The 14,167-nt window shown below is 40.4% G+C and overlaps 1 protein-coding gene across 5 annotated transcripts in view; it reads left to right on the forward strand.

Moving 5' to 3' along the window:
- Positions 1 to 13,645, forward strand: part of GHR (growth hormone receptor) — a 303,566-nt gene extending 289,921 nt beyond the window's left edge. For 4 of the 5 annotated variants that reach the window (XM_075588839.1, XM_075588818.1, XM_075588853.1 and 1 more), the window contains 4 exons: positions 2,528 to 2,675; positions 5,139 to 5,229; positions 9,673 to 9,754; positions 9,849 to 13,645. In XM_075588839.1, the coding sequence (XP_075444954.1) occupies positions 2,528 to 2,675; positions 5,139 to 5,229; positions 9,673 to 9,754; positions 9,849 to 10,799 (1,272 nt within the window). In that variant the 3' untranslated portion in view covers positions 10,800 to 13,645. The remainder of the gene's footprint in view (positions 1 to 2,527; positions 2,676 to 5,138; positions 5,230 to 9,672; positions 9,755 to 9,848) is intronic. The other variant, XM_075588848.1, reaches the window with a different exon arrangement.
- Positions 13,646 to 14,167: the final 522 nt, after the last annotated feature.

The raw sequence follows: 14,167 nt of genomic DNA on the forward strand, positions 1-14,167 counted from the left end.
GACTTGTGTAAGAGATGTTTGCAGAGGTACACTAATGGAGACCGATTTGGGTGAAATTAAAACATAGCTTTATTTAGCCTGTCCCTTTAAACAGCAGTTTAAGGCAAAACATAACACAAAGAAACAAACACCTACTCCATTTTGAAGACTAAATAGACAGTACAAGCGCTAACTATCTGTGGCTGGCTGGATAGGCCAGTTCTTAGTCCAAAATATATAAGATATTTATCAGGGACAGAGCCCAATGCTACATCCAACATTATCAGGGAGCAATATATAAGAAAGTCTTATCTAACTGTGCCGGTCCGGCGTCTCCGGTTTCTCTAGATGTAGGCATTTCAGTCCTGCGGCTCCCAGGAAGCCTCCTCAGCACACAGCCCTGCTGTGCTGAAGACTCTCTCCTCTGTCTTTGCTCTCTTTTGCCAGTCCAGTTGTGTGCTAAGGAGTCTTTGTACAGGGCTCTCTGCTCTCCTGTGTCAGCACACTTGTGTGCTAAGGAGTGTCTCTCTTAGCAGTTTCCCACAGGACGATTTTCTAGAGGTCTGATTAGCCAGGTGGAGCCTGGTTAATTAACTGGCTGCAATTAACCAGCTCCCTGCTGGATTCCTCAGAGCATTTAGAGGCATTACTTAAATACTTCAGTTCGTTGCTGGCTTAGTTTTGTTGTGCACATTTGATTCAGTATTACTCAGCCATTATTAAATAGCTAGGTAGCTCTGTTTGGACAAGTACTGAACAATATTTGATAGCTCTGATCAGGCAGGTTTAGAAAATTAAAATAAAGAATTGACGTTGAGAGATAGTTAAACGCATCATAATGAGATAAGTAGAGATATAGTGTGCTCCAGCAATCACTTTACTATCATCATTCCATTGTGACACTGGTATTTTCTTTATCTTGTACTATACCTGATGCACATTGTTAGCCAATGGAGGTGACGCCAGCTCAGATGGCACAGTGGTCAAAGAAATGGACGTAGATGCAGGTGCATAACAAGGTGTACGCATAGTGCAACATCATCCTCTGTAACTGCTAAACCCAATTTCATCATGGTAGTCCAATGGACAGGGACACAATAAGCAAAAAAATACCTTCATACATTGGTACATTGATAATTAGAAATTAGGAATGCTTCATGAAGGGGCTGATGCTATAAGCTCCTTTCAAATTCAGAGTTTTGATCAGTCACTTCGGAGCTTATAGAATCAGCCCCTACGACCTTATTCACAAAGTTCCCAAGAGACTAATCACACTACAACTGGCTGAAGCTGTCATTTAAAATAATTTAGAACATAGAGATGGACCCGCTGTCCTTTCTACTAGCCAAACCCATAGAAGGACTCCTGACCCCTCAAAGGAAATTGGCGGCATTCATTCTCACTGCAGCACGCTGCTCAATAGCAGCTGCATGGAAAAAACTGAAAGCCCCATCAAAGCAAAGAGTTATAGGCAGAATTAATGAGGTTAGAATGATGGAACTCCTCCCAGCCCTCCTAACACAGAAAGCAGACCAGCATTATAAGGTATGGGACACGTGGCCTGAGAACTAGAAAAATAAAGCATAGGAATCTATCTCAACCAAAGGTAAAACCTAGTACCAAAACCGATGCTGGGGAGATAAAGGGGACGAACTCCTTCCCTTGTCTCCCTTCCCCCCCCCCCTCCCATCTAACCCTTTCCTCTCCCCCCTCTCTTCTTCTATTCTTTTTCAACCCTTTCAAGTAATAAAGCACTCAAAGCCTTTGAAGGTTGCTGCCTCCCGATTGGAGGTCCAGAAGTATTTAAATGTTCTAAAGTTAAGATGGAGTTTATGTTGGCTTTATTGAAATATCTTAAGACCTTATGTCCAAAATATATATTTAAATATCAAAAAAGTTAGTTCTATTGTTCGGATGTAATCTATGTACATAGTTCTTCCTGTTTCAAAGTCTTGATGTGATACCACAAAAAAACAATAAAAACATTTGAAATAAAAAAAAAAAAATTAATTTGTCAGAGTTGTACAGTCATTTGAATGCCTTAATACATAAAATTTGTTTGAAAAAAAATGATCCTATTTATTATTGTAAATATGCCATTTTTTTATTGGGAGAATAATTGACATTGACAAAATGTTGTGCGAGAGACAGAGAGGAGGTCCTATTTTAGTAAATTATCCAGTGGCTGAACACATCTGCAATATGTGGGAAATATGTAAATTTTAATCATTTATACATATTTTGCATGTCTAAGTTAACATATTTACCAGGCACCTCTGGTGTGTATATTAAACATTACAATGCATGGCACATCACTTGTGTATTGTGACTGAGTTGTGATGTATTAGCAAAACAGTGAATTGATGATGAACTGTGCGATTTCGGAGTCATTTGTAGCCCTTACAAGTTGAGCAATTTGCTCAGAAAACTGTAAATTTGTAAGTGCATCTTGTAAAGTTTTGCACATTTTTAGTCTTCAACTTGCAATTAGTTCTGCAAATGCAACCCAGTGTCTCCCTGCAGTGACAGTGTTATTGGTTTCTTATAGATGGATCTTGTTTCTATGACGTATCTTCCGGTGTACTCTCTGAAAATAGGAAGAGAATATGAAGTTCGAGTTAGATGCAAACAACGGACAAATGAAAAATTTGGAGAATTTAGTGATGTACTACATATACCCCTTTTAATTGTATCAGGTAAGGATTATACATCAATACAACTGTTGTTGGCATTGTTTGCTTCCAAATGTAGTTACATTATTTTTTTCTCTTATAATACAAGGCAGAATATTAATGGACAGAGAGCACAACAAAAGTTGGCAAAAACAAGTGAACCATGTTCCAGTTTGAAGGCCATTAGTACTCCCAGATACCGTTTCTGAATTCCGCTTTTGTACTGTGTTATATTAGGAGCCCTGCTTGTATCTGTGGAATGGCTGTTCTGCAAATCCGGTGAAAAGGTTTTCCTAATCAAATAGCTTTTATAAACAAGCTGGTAGACCAGATACTGAAATTGAGTTATTATGCGTCCAAAATAGATTTTGTTCAGAAAAATGGTGTGGGTGTACATGGTGATAGCTTTAGGAAACCGTCCTATTAGCTGCGTATATTTCTCTAAGTACATACAGATTAATTTAATTCCCTCTGGTATCAGCTATTTACTTTGAACCCCTGACGAAGGTTAGCAGGAACCACTCTGCAGTACATAAGCCTGAGTATGCATTTAAAGGGGCCTTTTCATGATGAAAATGCATTTTCAAGCAGAAACACTAACTTCCATCCCCATCATTTTAATGCTTTTAATTGCTGCATTTTTACGTAAAAGCACCAACGTCTTTTTTTGATAACAAAAAACAAAGCGCAAGCATTCATGCAAGTCCCATTCGAGCTCCCAAGCTTTCTCTCAGCCCATTGTAAACATCCACATTTTGCTGCATCCTGAGTGCGCTTGCTGCATGTTGTGGGAATTGAAGAACAAAGACAAAGTAGGAAAGAATGAAGGATTGATCAGAGAGGTACCAGGAGGTAGCCATGGTCCTGACAAAGGGTGGCCAACTCCAGTCCTCAGGGGCCACCAACAGGTCAAGTTTTCAGGTTATCCCTGCTTGAGCACAGGTGGCTCAATCAGTAGCTCAGTCAGAATGACTCAACCACCTGTGCTGAAGCAGGGATATCCCTAATGTCTGGCCTCTTGGTGGCCCTTGAGGACTGCAGTTGGCCACCCCTGCCTAGACATTTACAGTATGAAAAATATAAGAAGGGGAAGTGAGGGAGATGATATACAGCAGGGGTGTGCAAACTTTTTATGCCGAGCCCCCCTTTTCATCCATGAAATTTCTCGGCCCCCCCCTGCCTGATGTAATCAAAATCACATGATAAAAAAACCCTTTATTAAACGGTATACAATGTAAATACAAATATGTCTAAATACTTACATATTTCAACAGCTCGCGCTTGCAAAATTAGGCTGCGTCCACGCTGCCGCTGAGAGCGGTGACATCACCAACTCTCCAAGCATGAGCGCAAGGTGTCCTGCATAATTTTGCAAGCACGAGCGGGGAAGTGTTTTCACTTTTTTTTTAAATTATTTCTGTACATTCATAGTATGATTGATATAGTGGCAGCCGACCCTTTCACTTGCAGAAGATCACAGTGAAGCAGGCTGCCAGCGAAGGAGAGCAGGAACACAGCGCTATTGCAGGGCAGACACCGGAAGGAGGGGCATTTGACTTCACCGCGCTCGGGTGTGCTCCTCCCCGTACCTCCGAAGCCCACGCGCGTGTGCACACACATCACGTGGCCGCCACCTGCTCTATCCTGTTCGGCCGCCCGCGCACATCTTCGGCTGCCAGCCCACGCACATCTTCTTGGCCGACCGCGCACATCTTTTTCGCCCTCCCGCGCACCCAGGTTTCGCCGCACACGCCCCCTAAATAATCTTGCCCACCCCCCAGTTTGTGCAGCGAAGCATTCAATCACAACACACACAATCACAACACAGACACATACTCAATCAAACACACACAGACAACACACACAACACTCAATCACAACACCCACTCAATCACAACACACAGACTATAACAACACACACACAACCAACAGACACAACTCACACACAACACATACTCAATCACAACACACACACACTCAGCACACACACACACAATCACAACACACCCACACCTACTCAATCACAACACACAGACACAACACACACACTCAATCACAACACACAAACACACAATCACAACCAACAGACACAACACACACACACACAAAATCCCAACCAACACAGACACAACACACACACACAATCTCAGTCACAACACACACACACAGACACAACACACACACACACAATTTGCGCACCGCTGATATACAGTAACAGTGAAGTTTTTGTATGAGTGCATTTTTCTTCATATGTTATACGGTACCTCAGGAAAGTACCAGATACTTGAGAAGAAAAGACTGCAATATGTAGCCCGGCGAGATTCTGAACAGTGTCATTATTTTCCTATTTCTATATTAACAGACACGTAGAAGATGACCACAGAGCTACTTGGCCTTAATAATATAAAGGGTTTTTTTTTTCATGCTCCATGCGCTGACATAATTATTGTAAAATATGGTCATTTTTAATGCTACTTTTTGTTGCAGATGCCGAGTTTCCGTGGCTCTTTTTTGTGCTCTTTGGGTTAATCGGAGCCTCGTTGCTGTTGCTTTTTATCCTACTCTTCAAACAGAAAAGGTATACTGGGAAATATGTTTTGTGGCTAGTTCTTTGTATTACTATCTGAGATATAAAAATGTTACATCTCGCTTGATTTCTAATGTTAAACAATTTGAAAATTGAAACCACTATTAAGTGGCGAACATCTAAAAAGGTGACGTCTAAAATATCTAAAAATGTGAGGCACAAGTAAAACAGAGAAAAGCAAACAAAACACCGAGAAAATTAGATGCAAGTATTTGAATGTTTTTTGGTTCACCATAAAAATTATATATAGATGCCACTTCATGGCTATATTTACTACACAGTGCTAAGTCATTAGACATTTCCCAGTGTCAGAAAACACCCTAAGCAGTGGTGAATTTCCCATTAGGCCTGATAGGCCCAGACGGAAGGCGGCAACATTTGGAGGCGGCATAATTTGGGTGTGGCGTGCATGAATGGCGCTTGCCGGCCACTCATGCCGCAAGCGCGACTGATGCTTGCTGCCTGCGGATGTGGGACCGGCGCTTGCTGACCACTCATGCACATGCACGGCCAGCCATCGCCGATCGCACATGAGCAGCCGGCAAACACCGATTGCGCATGAGTGGCCGGCAATGCGACGTCACACGGCATCCCAAAGCCATGGCAACGGGACGGCGCGGCACTGGAAGGGGAGGGCGGCACCTCGGAAGTGTCGATGGGAGCCATTTTTATAAATCCGCCACTGGTCTTACTGTATGGCACCTATGAGTTTCTTATGGCAGAGCAGTGGTTAGTAAATGTGGGTCTGTATCTCTAAAATAACTATGGGGGTTATTTGCTAAATTGGGGGAAAGTCTGTGCCAAATATTTGCGCCAGATTTATCAAAGGAAAAACTCAATTTACACCGGTTTCGTCCAACTTTTGCAGCCTGGACACTTAAGTAAATAGGCCGCCATGTGGCCATCAGGAGAATTGATGGTTGGTGCATAACGAACCATATGTAATTACATATACATTCATATAAACATCATGAACAGTGTCTACAAGTCAACTTTTCTATATTTGTATGTTATGGTTTGTTATGTTGACTACTTGTTGAGGCAGAAAAAAGATGGTCTTGGAAAAGTTGTACAGAATAGTGAAAATTGTGTGTGCATCTGTTAGATTTTGCTGCGGTTTGGACTTTGTCAGCATAGTATAGGAGCAGAATGCAGTGGACCATCTCACTGTCAGATAAGCCTGTAGTTTGTTGTGCAGCAATAAACTGGATTAAATGTAAAAAAAAGTGTTGGTAAATCAAATGTTGACCAAGGAAGGGTAGACTTAAAAAGGTGAATAATGGGCATAGGAACAGACAATGTATTTCCAAATTAAAATGGCTGTCTAATGTAGAATCAAAATATTTAAGGAGAAATTGCAAAAAAAGAAATGTGTTTCTATAGCTCCTCTGTGCTGTTATATTTCCTGCCAGCATGAAAGCGGTTAAAGCATAGCAGATTTATGAGCTTACTCTATAACACCTGAAGTGGCCGATCAGACCTTTTTTGGCCAGAATTCCCTATTGAAATTAATGGGGAATTTACAGGAAAGTGGCCCAATTTGCCTGTATGGCAGATGGTGAATCTACCCCAGAGTCTCCTAAGGCAGAGGGGCTCAACCCCAGTCCTCAAGGCCCTCCCACCCCAACAGGTCAGGTTTTCAGGATATCCTAGCTTCCGCACAGGTGGCTCAATCAGAGGCTCAGTCAAAGACTGCACCACCTGTCAAAGACTGAGCCTCTGATTGAGCCACCTGTGCTAACGCAGAACTATCCTGAAAACCTGACCTGTTGGGGTAGGAGGGTCTTGAGGTCTGGAGTTGAGCACCCCAGTCCTATTCTATAAATTCTAATATAATGGTATGGGAACTTGATTCCTCATTTACTGCTATTCTAGGCAATGGCAGTTAACACAAGATTAGGCTTTTATACCCCTTATCCAAGTTTAGAGAATCACGGCCTATGTTTTATACTCCATGTGATAGTAGGGGTAGATTTGTCTGCTCTTAAAAAAAGGTAAGCCTGCGATGACCCCTACCTGTCAATGATATGATGTATTTATTTATGTTTGTACAGTTTATTTCACCAGTTCTATATATGTTATTCTTAAAGTATGTAAAACAGTGATGTACAGCTCAAGAGTGTGGACGTGCGGGGGTTAATTCTCTCTTGTGAAAGGAGTTTGGTATTATAAGATTGGACACTGTGATGGGATTAGGCCCATTGTTGAGGAACCAGGGAGAGTTCGACCACCTGCTGAGTGGACTTGTTCTGCAAGAAAGCTGTAAGCCGTGCGGCTATATCTGTATTGTATGACTGTGGAGGGAAATTGTGTGGGAATTGTCCTGTATCTACCTACATCCTGTGGAGTATGTTAGGGATAGGAATTGGGCATGGCATTTTTGGCTTCATGGCCCACCCAGTAATCTCATTAACTGGGTCTGGGGCTGTGTGCAGAGACCAGGACTATTGTTCCTACCCTGACTATCTGGCATCTTCCTGATTGTATGAATCCAGGACAGGAAGGGAGCAGGATCATCAGGAACACCCAGAAAAAAACATACAATAACAAATCATAGTGTAGTACTTAAGGACAATTATGGGTCAGAATTGCTCCTGAGGAAGCTGCGGATGCAGTGAAACACGTTGAGCCAAGCTAAGGAAGGAGACAGAGTACAGCTGCATCATAAACTGACGGTCTGATAGCCTGCTCCAACCCCAGAGGCACTGCTGCTGCGGTTCGGCGAGTCTTCCATACCCCCTGATCTTCCCATCCTTACCGGAAAAGGCGTCACTCCGAGGCCAGGAAGTGACGTCAGACGACATCTATCCGGACGAGGGGGCACCCTTGAGGAGGGGATTTCTGAGTGGAGTGGAGGACATTTCTAACTGCCAAGCCGTTTGTGTAGCTGCCTGATATTCAAAGAAACCTTTATGTGAATGTGCTCACACGTTGCATTGTGAGCACACATTTCTATGCTTCTTCTATAAATTTTTAGTGTTACCTGGTACACACTATGTTTCCCTCTTCTCTCTGTATGAATGCGGTTGCTGGTTTGTGAGAGCGAAAGCCCCGGCGATCACACTATCCAGCTTACAATCATCAGTGACTGCTGTATGCTGCTATCTTAGGCGGAGGAATATATTATTCAACTTTACATACAAAAACGCTGTTTTTTATCCTGCTTCTTGTAAGTAGGCGATCCGTAAGAGCCAAGTCTCTTCATGAATTCTGACCCATAATTGTCCTTAAGTACTACACTATGATTTGTTATTGTATGTTTTTTTCTGGGTGTTCCTGATGATCCTGCTCCCTTCCTGTCCTGGATTCATACGTTTTGTGAGGGAATCAGTGTATATTCCCTGGAAGGTTGAGAGTTTCTTTCAGTTACACAATATATTATTTAATATTATTTAAATATCACTATCACTGTGTTTTAGCGCCACACTGAATCACTGGGTTTCACAATCTTCCTGATTGTGACAGGGATATAAATACTCCTCCCCAGCCCCAACTGTTATTCTGGACCACATAGCCTTTGTGAAGGCTGTGTGCTGACAGAGCTGGAAGAGCTTACAGGGAGTCAGCAGAAGAGACCCAGTGCAGGGGTCTGAAACATCCGGTAGAGCTGCATCTGTATGTGCAGCGTCGGCCTGAGCTGTTTAGAGCGAATCAATGTGGGAGAATTTAAAACTGCTATCTAGCGGAGAGCAAGGCAGTGCTGTCCATACAACCAGGGACAGTGTCGCAAGTTGAGAACGTGTATCGGGGTAAACGTCCGGACGGAGGTCCCCGCACCTAGGACTTTAGGTTGTTTCCGCAGTTACCCCAGTTGGGTGATTGTGTGTTTTATATACTGGCGGTTTGTGGTAACCTTTTCCAATAAATTCACTTTAGTTCAAGTTCTGTCTAGTGTACTGGTGTAATTGCCCTGGTGTAATTGTCCTGGTCTCCTGTGATACTCCATAAAAATGCAATTAGATATAAAACTGCAAGTATAACTATACTTTTAAAGTTCAGCTAAAATGTACACAACTGTAAAAATATTTATATAAATAAGTGTGGAGATTGGACCCCAAAAATCCAAATATTCTACAAATAAACACGTATCAAGGCTGATTCTAAATGCAACGTGAGTCACATTTCATCCTCCGCGCAATGAGAATGATTAAATAGTGTAACCAGCACTCAGACACACATCACGCAAAGGGCAAGATCATTCTTAGCACTTTACTTTGGAATGTTAGTAAATGGGTTTATTGTCATTCTGTGGCTTTTAAAATCTATTATCCATTAAAAGAATGTAACGTTTTCTTTGTGCTATTTTCTTTTATAGAACATATTAATTTAAAAAAAATGGGGGTCTATTTATTACCATGGTTGCAGAACAAAATCACCATAAAAGATAAACAACTTGAATACCACCATGTTAATGTCTAAATTGGCTCACAACAGTTTATTTTTAAGGTTGAAGATGTTCATTCTTCCTCCGGTCCCGGTTCCAAAGATTAAGGGGATTGACCCTGACCTCCTACAGGTAATTGTTGGATTTAAGCTGCATGTATTTGTTATTTGCATCATCATCTTTACTACTATAGTGTTGATTGCATTTGCTACTTTTTATTTTATAGAAAGGAAAACTGGATGAAGTAAATTTCATACTGGCCTGTCATGACAATTATAAACCACAGTTATACAATGATGACCCCTGGGTTGAGTTTATTGAGCTTGACCTAGATGATCCAGATGAAAAGACAGATGGCTCAGATACTGATCGACTTCTTGGAGAGGAACATCTAAAGTCCCATAGTTGCTTGGGTGTTAAGGATGATGACTCTGGACGTGCCAGCTGTTGTGAGCCTGATATTCCCGAAACTGATTTTAGTAACAGTGATACGTGTGATGGTACCTCAGACATAGCGCAACCTCAAAATGTCAAAGAAAATGAGGAAAATCTTTTGTGCCTTGATGATAAAGAAGATGGTGGATCACCCTCAACTACCCATGTGCCAACTGCAGAAGATTTGAACATGAAGACTGGAGATGATACAATTTGGCCTTTAATTGTTAGTGAGACAGAATCAAGAAGCCCACCAGCCTCCATTCAATTAAGCAATGTCAGTTCAAAGCCTAGTATGGACTTCTATGCACTTGTAAGTGACATATCTCAAGCAGGAAGACTTCTCCTTTCATCGGGGCAAAGAATCAAGACTGAAAATGAAGAATGTAGTGAACCAGTTATTCAAAGTCCAGCAAACCTTAATACGGACAATGGCTACATTTGTGAGTCAGCTGTGACAGCATTCTGTCCAGTAAACGTGCCAAGAGAGGGTGAACCGAATGTGCAGCATAATTCTAATGAGGATAGCTACTTCACCACAGAAAGCCTTACCATTTCTGCCATGAATTCCTGTTCAGCAGACAAAGCTTCAAGCTCTGAGATACCTGTCTCAGACTATACCTCTGTTCATATAATAAACTCTCCACAAAGCCTTGTGCTCAACACTACTGTGCTGCCAGACAAAGATTTTCTTACGTGTGGCTATATGACCACAGACCAAGTGAACAAAGTCATGCCATAGTACTTTTTTCTCTGTCGGTATTTAATGGCATGGGTTGGTACACTTAAACCAAAACAATGTATACAAGCTTTTTGTGGTTCATCTTGTAAAGTTTAAGCTATTGCATAAAATGTCAGAACATGCCAAAATCTTTATCAAATGATTTCATTGTAAGTATAGTTTAAGAACTGTCATTATATATTAGAGTAGCTTCTTCCTAGTTACTGTTAGATGTTAAATTTGTGACACTAAGCTTTGAATGACTTTGTGGAATGAAATCAGGGTTTACAGTAGATTGGAAATAAAATGGTTTTGCTGGAAATCATAGGGCATATATTGCCATTGCGAGTTACAGTATAGAATGGGAATGATATAGGTGGGCAAGCCAGGGCAATTTTGAGCAATGTAATATTTAGTTTGAGCTAATATATTTTAATATTTAGACTAAAGTGTTAATATTTATATTACACTGCATGTTGTGTAAGTCTATGCCAAGACAATTTGGGGAATGTAGTTGCTGCAGTTTTATAATAGTGGGTCTCTGCTCAAGTTAATGCAGACACAAAAATAAAGTAATTAGTTTTCTACAGAACTATTTTATACCTCCAGAAACCCAAGATGTAACTTTTAATGACTGCATAGTAAAAACTTGCAGTACCCGAACATGCACTCATTGTCTACAACTCTATAGATATATTTACAGTGTTTTGATAGCAAACTTCAGGATTAATATGATATATTAATATAATTACATTTTTTATGGAATCAGAGAGATAAATTATGCTTTTTTATTCAGAGTTGCCAAGTTCCTGTAGCCCATTTATCCAGTAAACTAGCCCCAAATGGTAAAATAACCTTAAAGTGTATTGCACGAATGTCATGGTGTTTAAAATATTTAATGGTAGCCAGAAGCGTGGGGCTTTAAAACGGTTCATTTTAATATTATAACTCCATTGCAATGCATTAAGGTGCCAACTAGGATCTCTGGACATGTTTCTGGTGAAACACTACTCCTAAAAGATATCTTGTTTTTGTAATAAATGCAACCATTACATATGTCTAATATATTAAAATATATATATATATATATAAGTGAAAAGCAAAATTAGCATAATGTTTCAAATTGGCACTACATAAAATAATACTATAGAATTGAATCCGATGCATAGGGTGGCACAGTTAACATTAACTGCATCTACCATGTTGCAATGCTTAGCAACATTTAATTTCAGAGACTGATAAATGGGCTGCAGTGTTTTTAAAGTACATAAATATCAGAAAATTACATTATATTGACTAGAGAGACAGTGTTTTAAGATATAAGATTAAGCAGGGGGGAAAAGTAAGATGTTTAAAGTTGTTGAGTACTATATTTTAACTATGTAACATGCAATATAAATATACAAGCTCTTGCCTTTTCTGCTATTTTAGGAAAGGTTTCATAATGTGAGTTTTGAGCAGTGTATGATATCTTGAAGTTGTCTACATATGCACTCTTAATGTAGGTTATCAGTACAGCACAAAATAGATTAAGCAAAGTAAGTAGGTAAAGACTCATTGTCCATGCAGTGCAACATTTTTACAACGCATTTAGAAATGGATTATATGAATCTTGCCTTCTAGGGCATAATTATGTTAAATAGCTATTAACTTGCTGCTAAAATGGTCTTACAATTATATTATTTTGTTTTATGATACCTATTATACATGCTGGACACTAACGGGTCTATTCAAAATAAATTCCAAACCCTTTAATGGTTCTTTCTGTATCCATTTAGTAACTATTGCCCTTGAAATGCTCATTCCCTGGGTTACTCTGCATACTGTATCTGCTTACAGTTACGCTATTAAAATAGTTTCCTGTAATTTGTGACTAAACCACAATTGGGCCACGTGGTCCCTCGGGTCCTAAAAATTCAGTACATCGAGAACACAGACTCACAACCTGCAGGAGGCTACATGCAGATGAATACAAACCCAAACTTTGTTTTTTTTTCTATGAATCATAGTAAATAAGCAAAATCTCAGACATGTGGGGCAGGGGTGCCAAACTCAGTCCTCAAAGGCCATCAACAGGCCAGGTTTTATGAATATCACTGTTTCAGCACAGGTGGCTCAATCAGTGGCACAGTGTGCAGAAGTGGGGATATTCATCAAATCTGGCCTCCTGGTGGCCCTTTGGGACTGAGTTTGAGACGCCTGATCTAGAGGCTACATAATAGTGTCCGAGAGAAATCATAATATTTTAGACGTGTTGACTTATCTCATGGAAGGGTTTCCTTGACCTTATTAGAATTCTATGTTAATTAAAGAGCTGGAATCTAGGCAATTAGACTTTCTCTCCCTTTAATTAGGAGATATTTATTTGTAATAGGATAAAATGCATACAGTCGTTGCGTAGCTTCCCAAAGTGCCAACGCTGTTTGGGAACTACAGTAGTAGCTTAAATGTGAACGAGTTCATACTTTGGATTCAAAGTGCTATTCATTAAACGGTGATAGTGCCAGTTGGGGCTATATTTACTCCCAATGGGAGTTTCCATGGGATAGTGCACCAATCAGCATGTAATGAATAACCCCCAAAGAGTAAGACGTTCTAGCTGTTACAATATCTGATTACTGTATTTACACAAATGTGCAATGTCTGAGTACCATCTGCCAAGTCACTGAAGCTTCATTGCTGTACATCAGAAAAACCTTGAGAATGATGACTTCACTCCACGTTTCGGCAGCTTTTAGACCCACAATGCCTCACACAATGCCCCCGAGGCATTCCAAACACTGATCATGTGAGTGCACCCATTCCGACCAGTTACTCAAAACAATCCTGTACACAGCACATAAAGAGATGCCTAGAAATATACCTGGTATACCTGGAAAATAAGTGTATTTGAATATGCAAACATGCTTATTTAGATATGCAAATATGCATATTTTCCAGGTATCCACCTATGTGTTGCAAAGAGATTTCTCTCGGGAGGTAGTTAAGTCAGTGGGTACTCTACTAAACAGGACTCTCCTCCCTTCTCCCAATATCTTGCGAAATGTTGAGAGAGAAAAATACGCGGCCACCGTTGGGACAGTTTTGCACATCACTAGTTGCAAGGTACAAATTAAAACACACCGGGGAAACTTTGTAGAGATGTAAATGTTTATTGCTGCTGGTGCAATCAGCTCAACTGCTTGATGTCCAGATACCAAGAAAGAGTTTACTGTAGCAATTAGTCAGTTATTAATGTTTTTGCACTTTCTTTTAGAATGTCCTTCCAAAAATCTGACATATAATTCGAACGTCACATATACTTTCAGTTTGGGTCAAATAAATACGCGTTTTTAGGCAAGTTTACACCAACTATTAAGCATTGAGTTATCCCTTGCCTGATGTACCTC

This window comes from Ascaphus truei, chromosome 1 (genome assembly GCF_040206685.1).
Source record: "Ascaphus truei isolate aAscTru1 chromosome 1, aAscTru1.hap1, whole genome shotgun sequence".
NCBI classification, from domain to species: domain Eukaryota; kingdom Metazoa; phylum Chordata; class Amphibia; order Anura; family Ascaphidae; genus Ascaphus; species Ascaphus truei.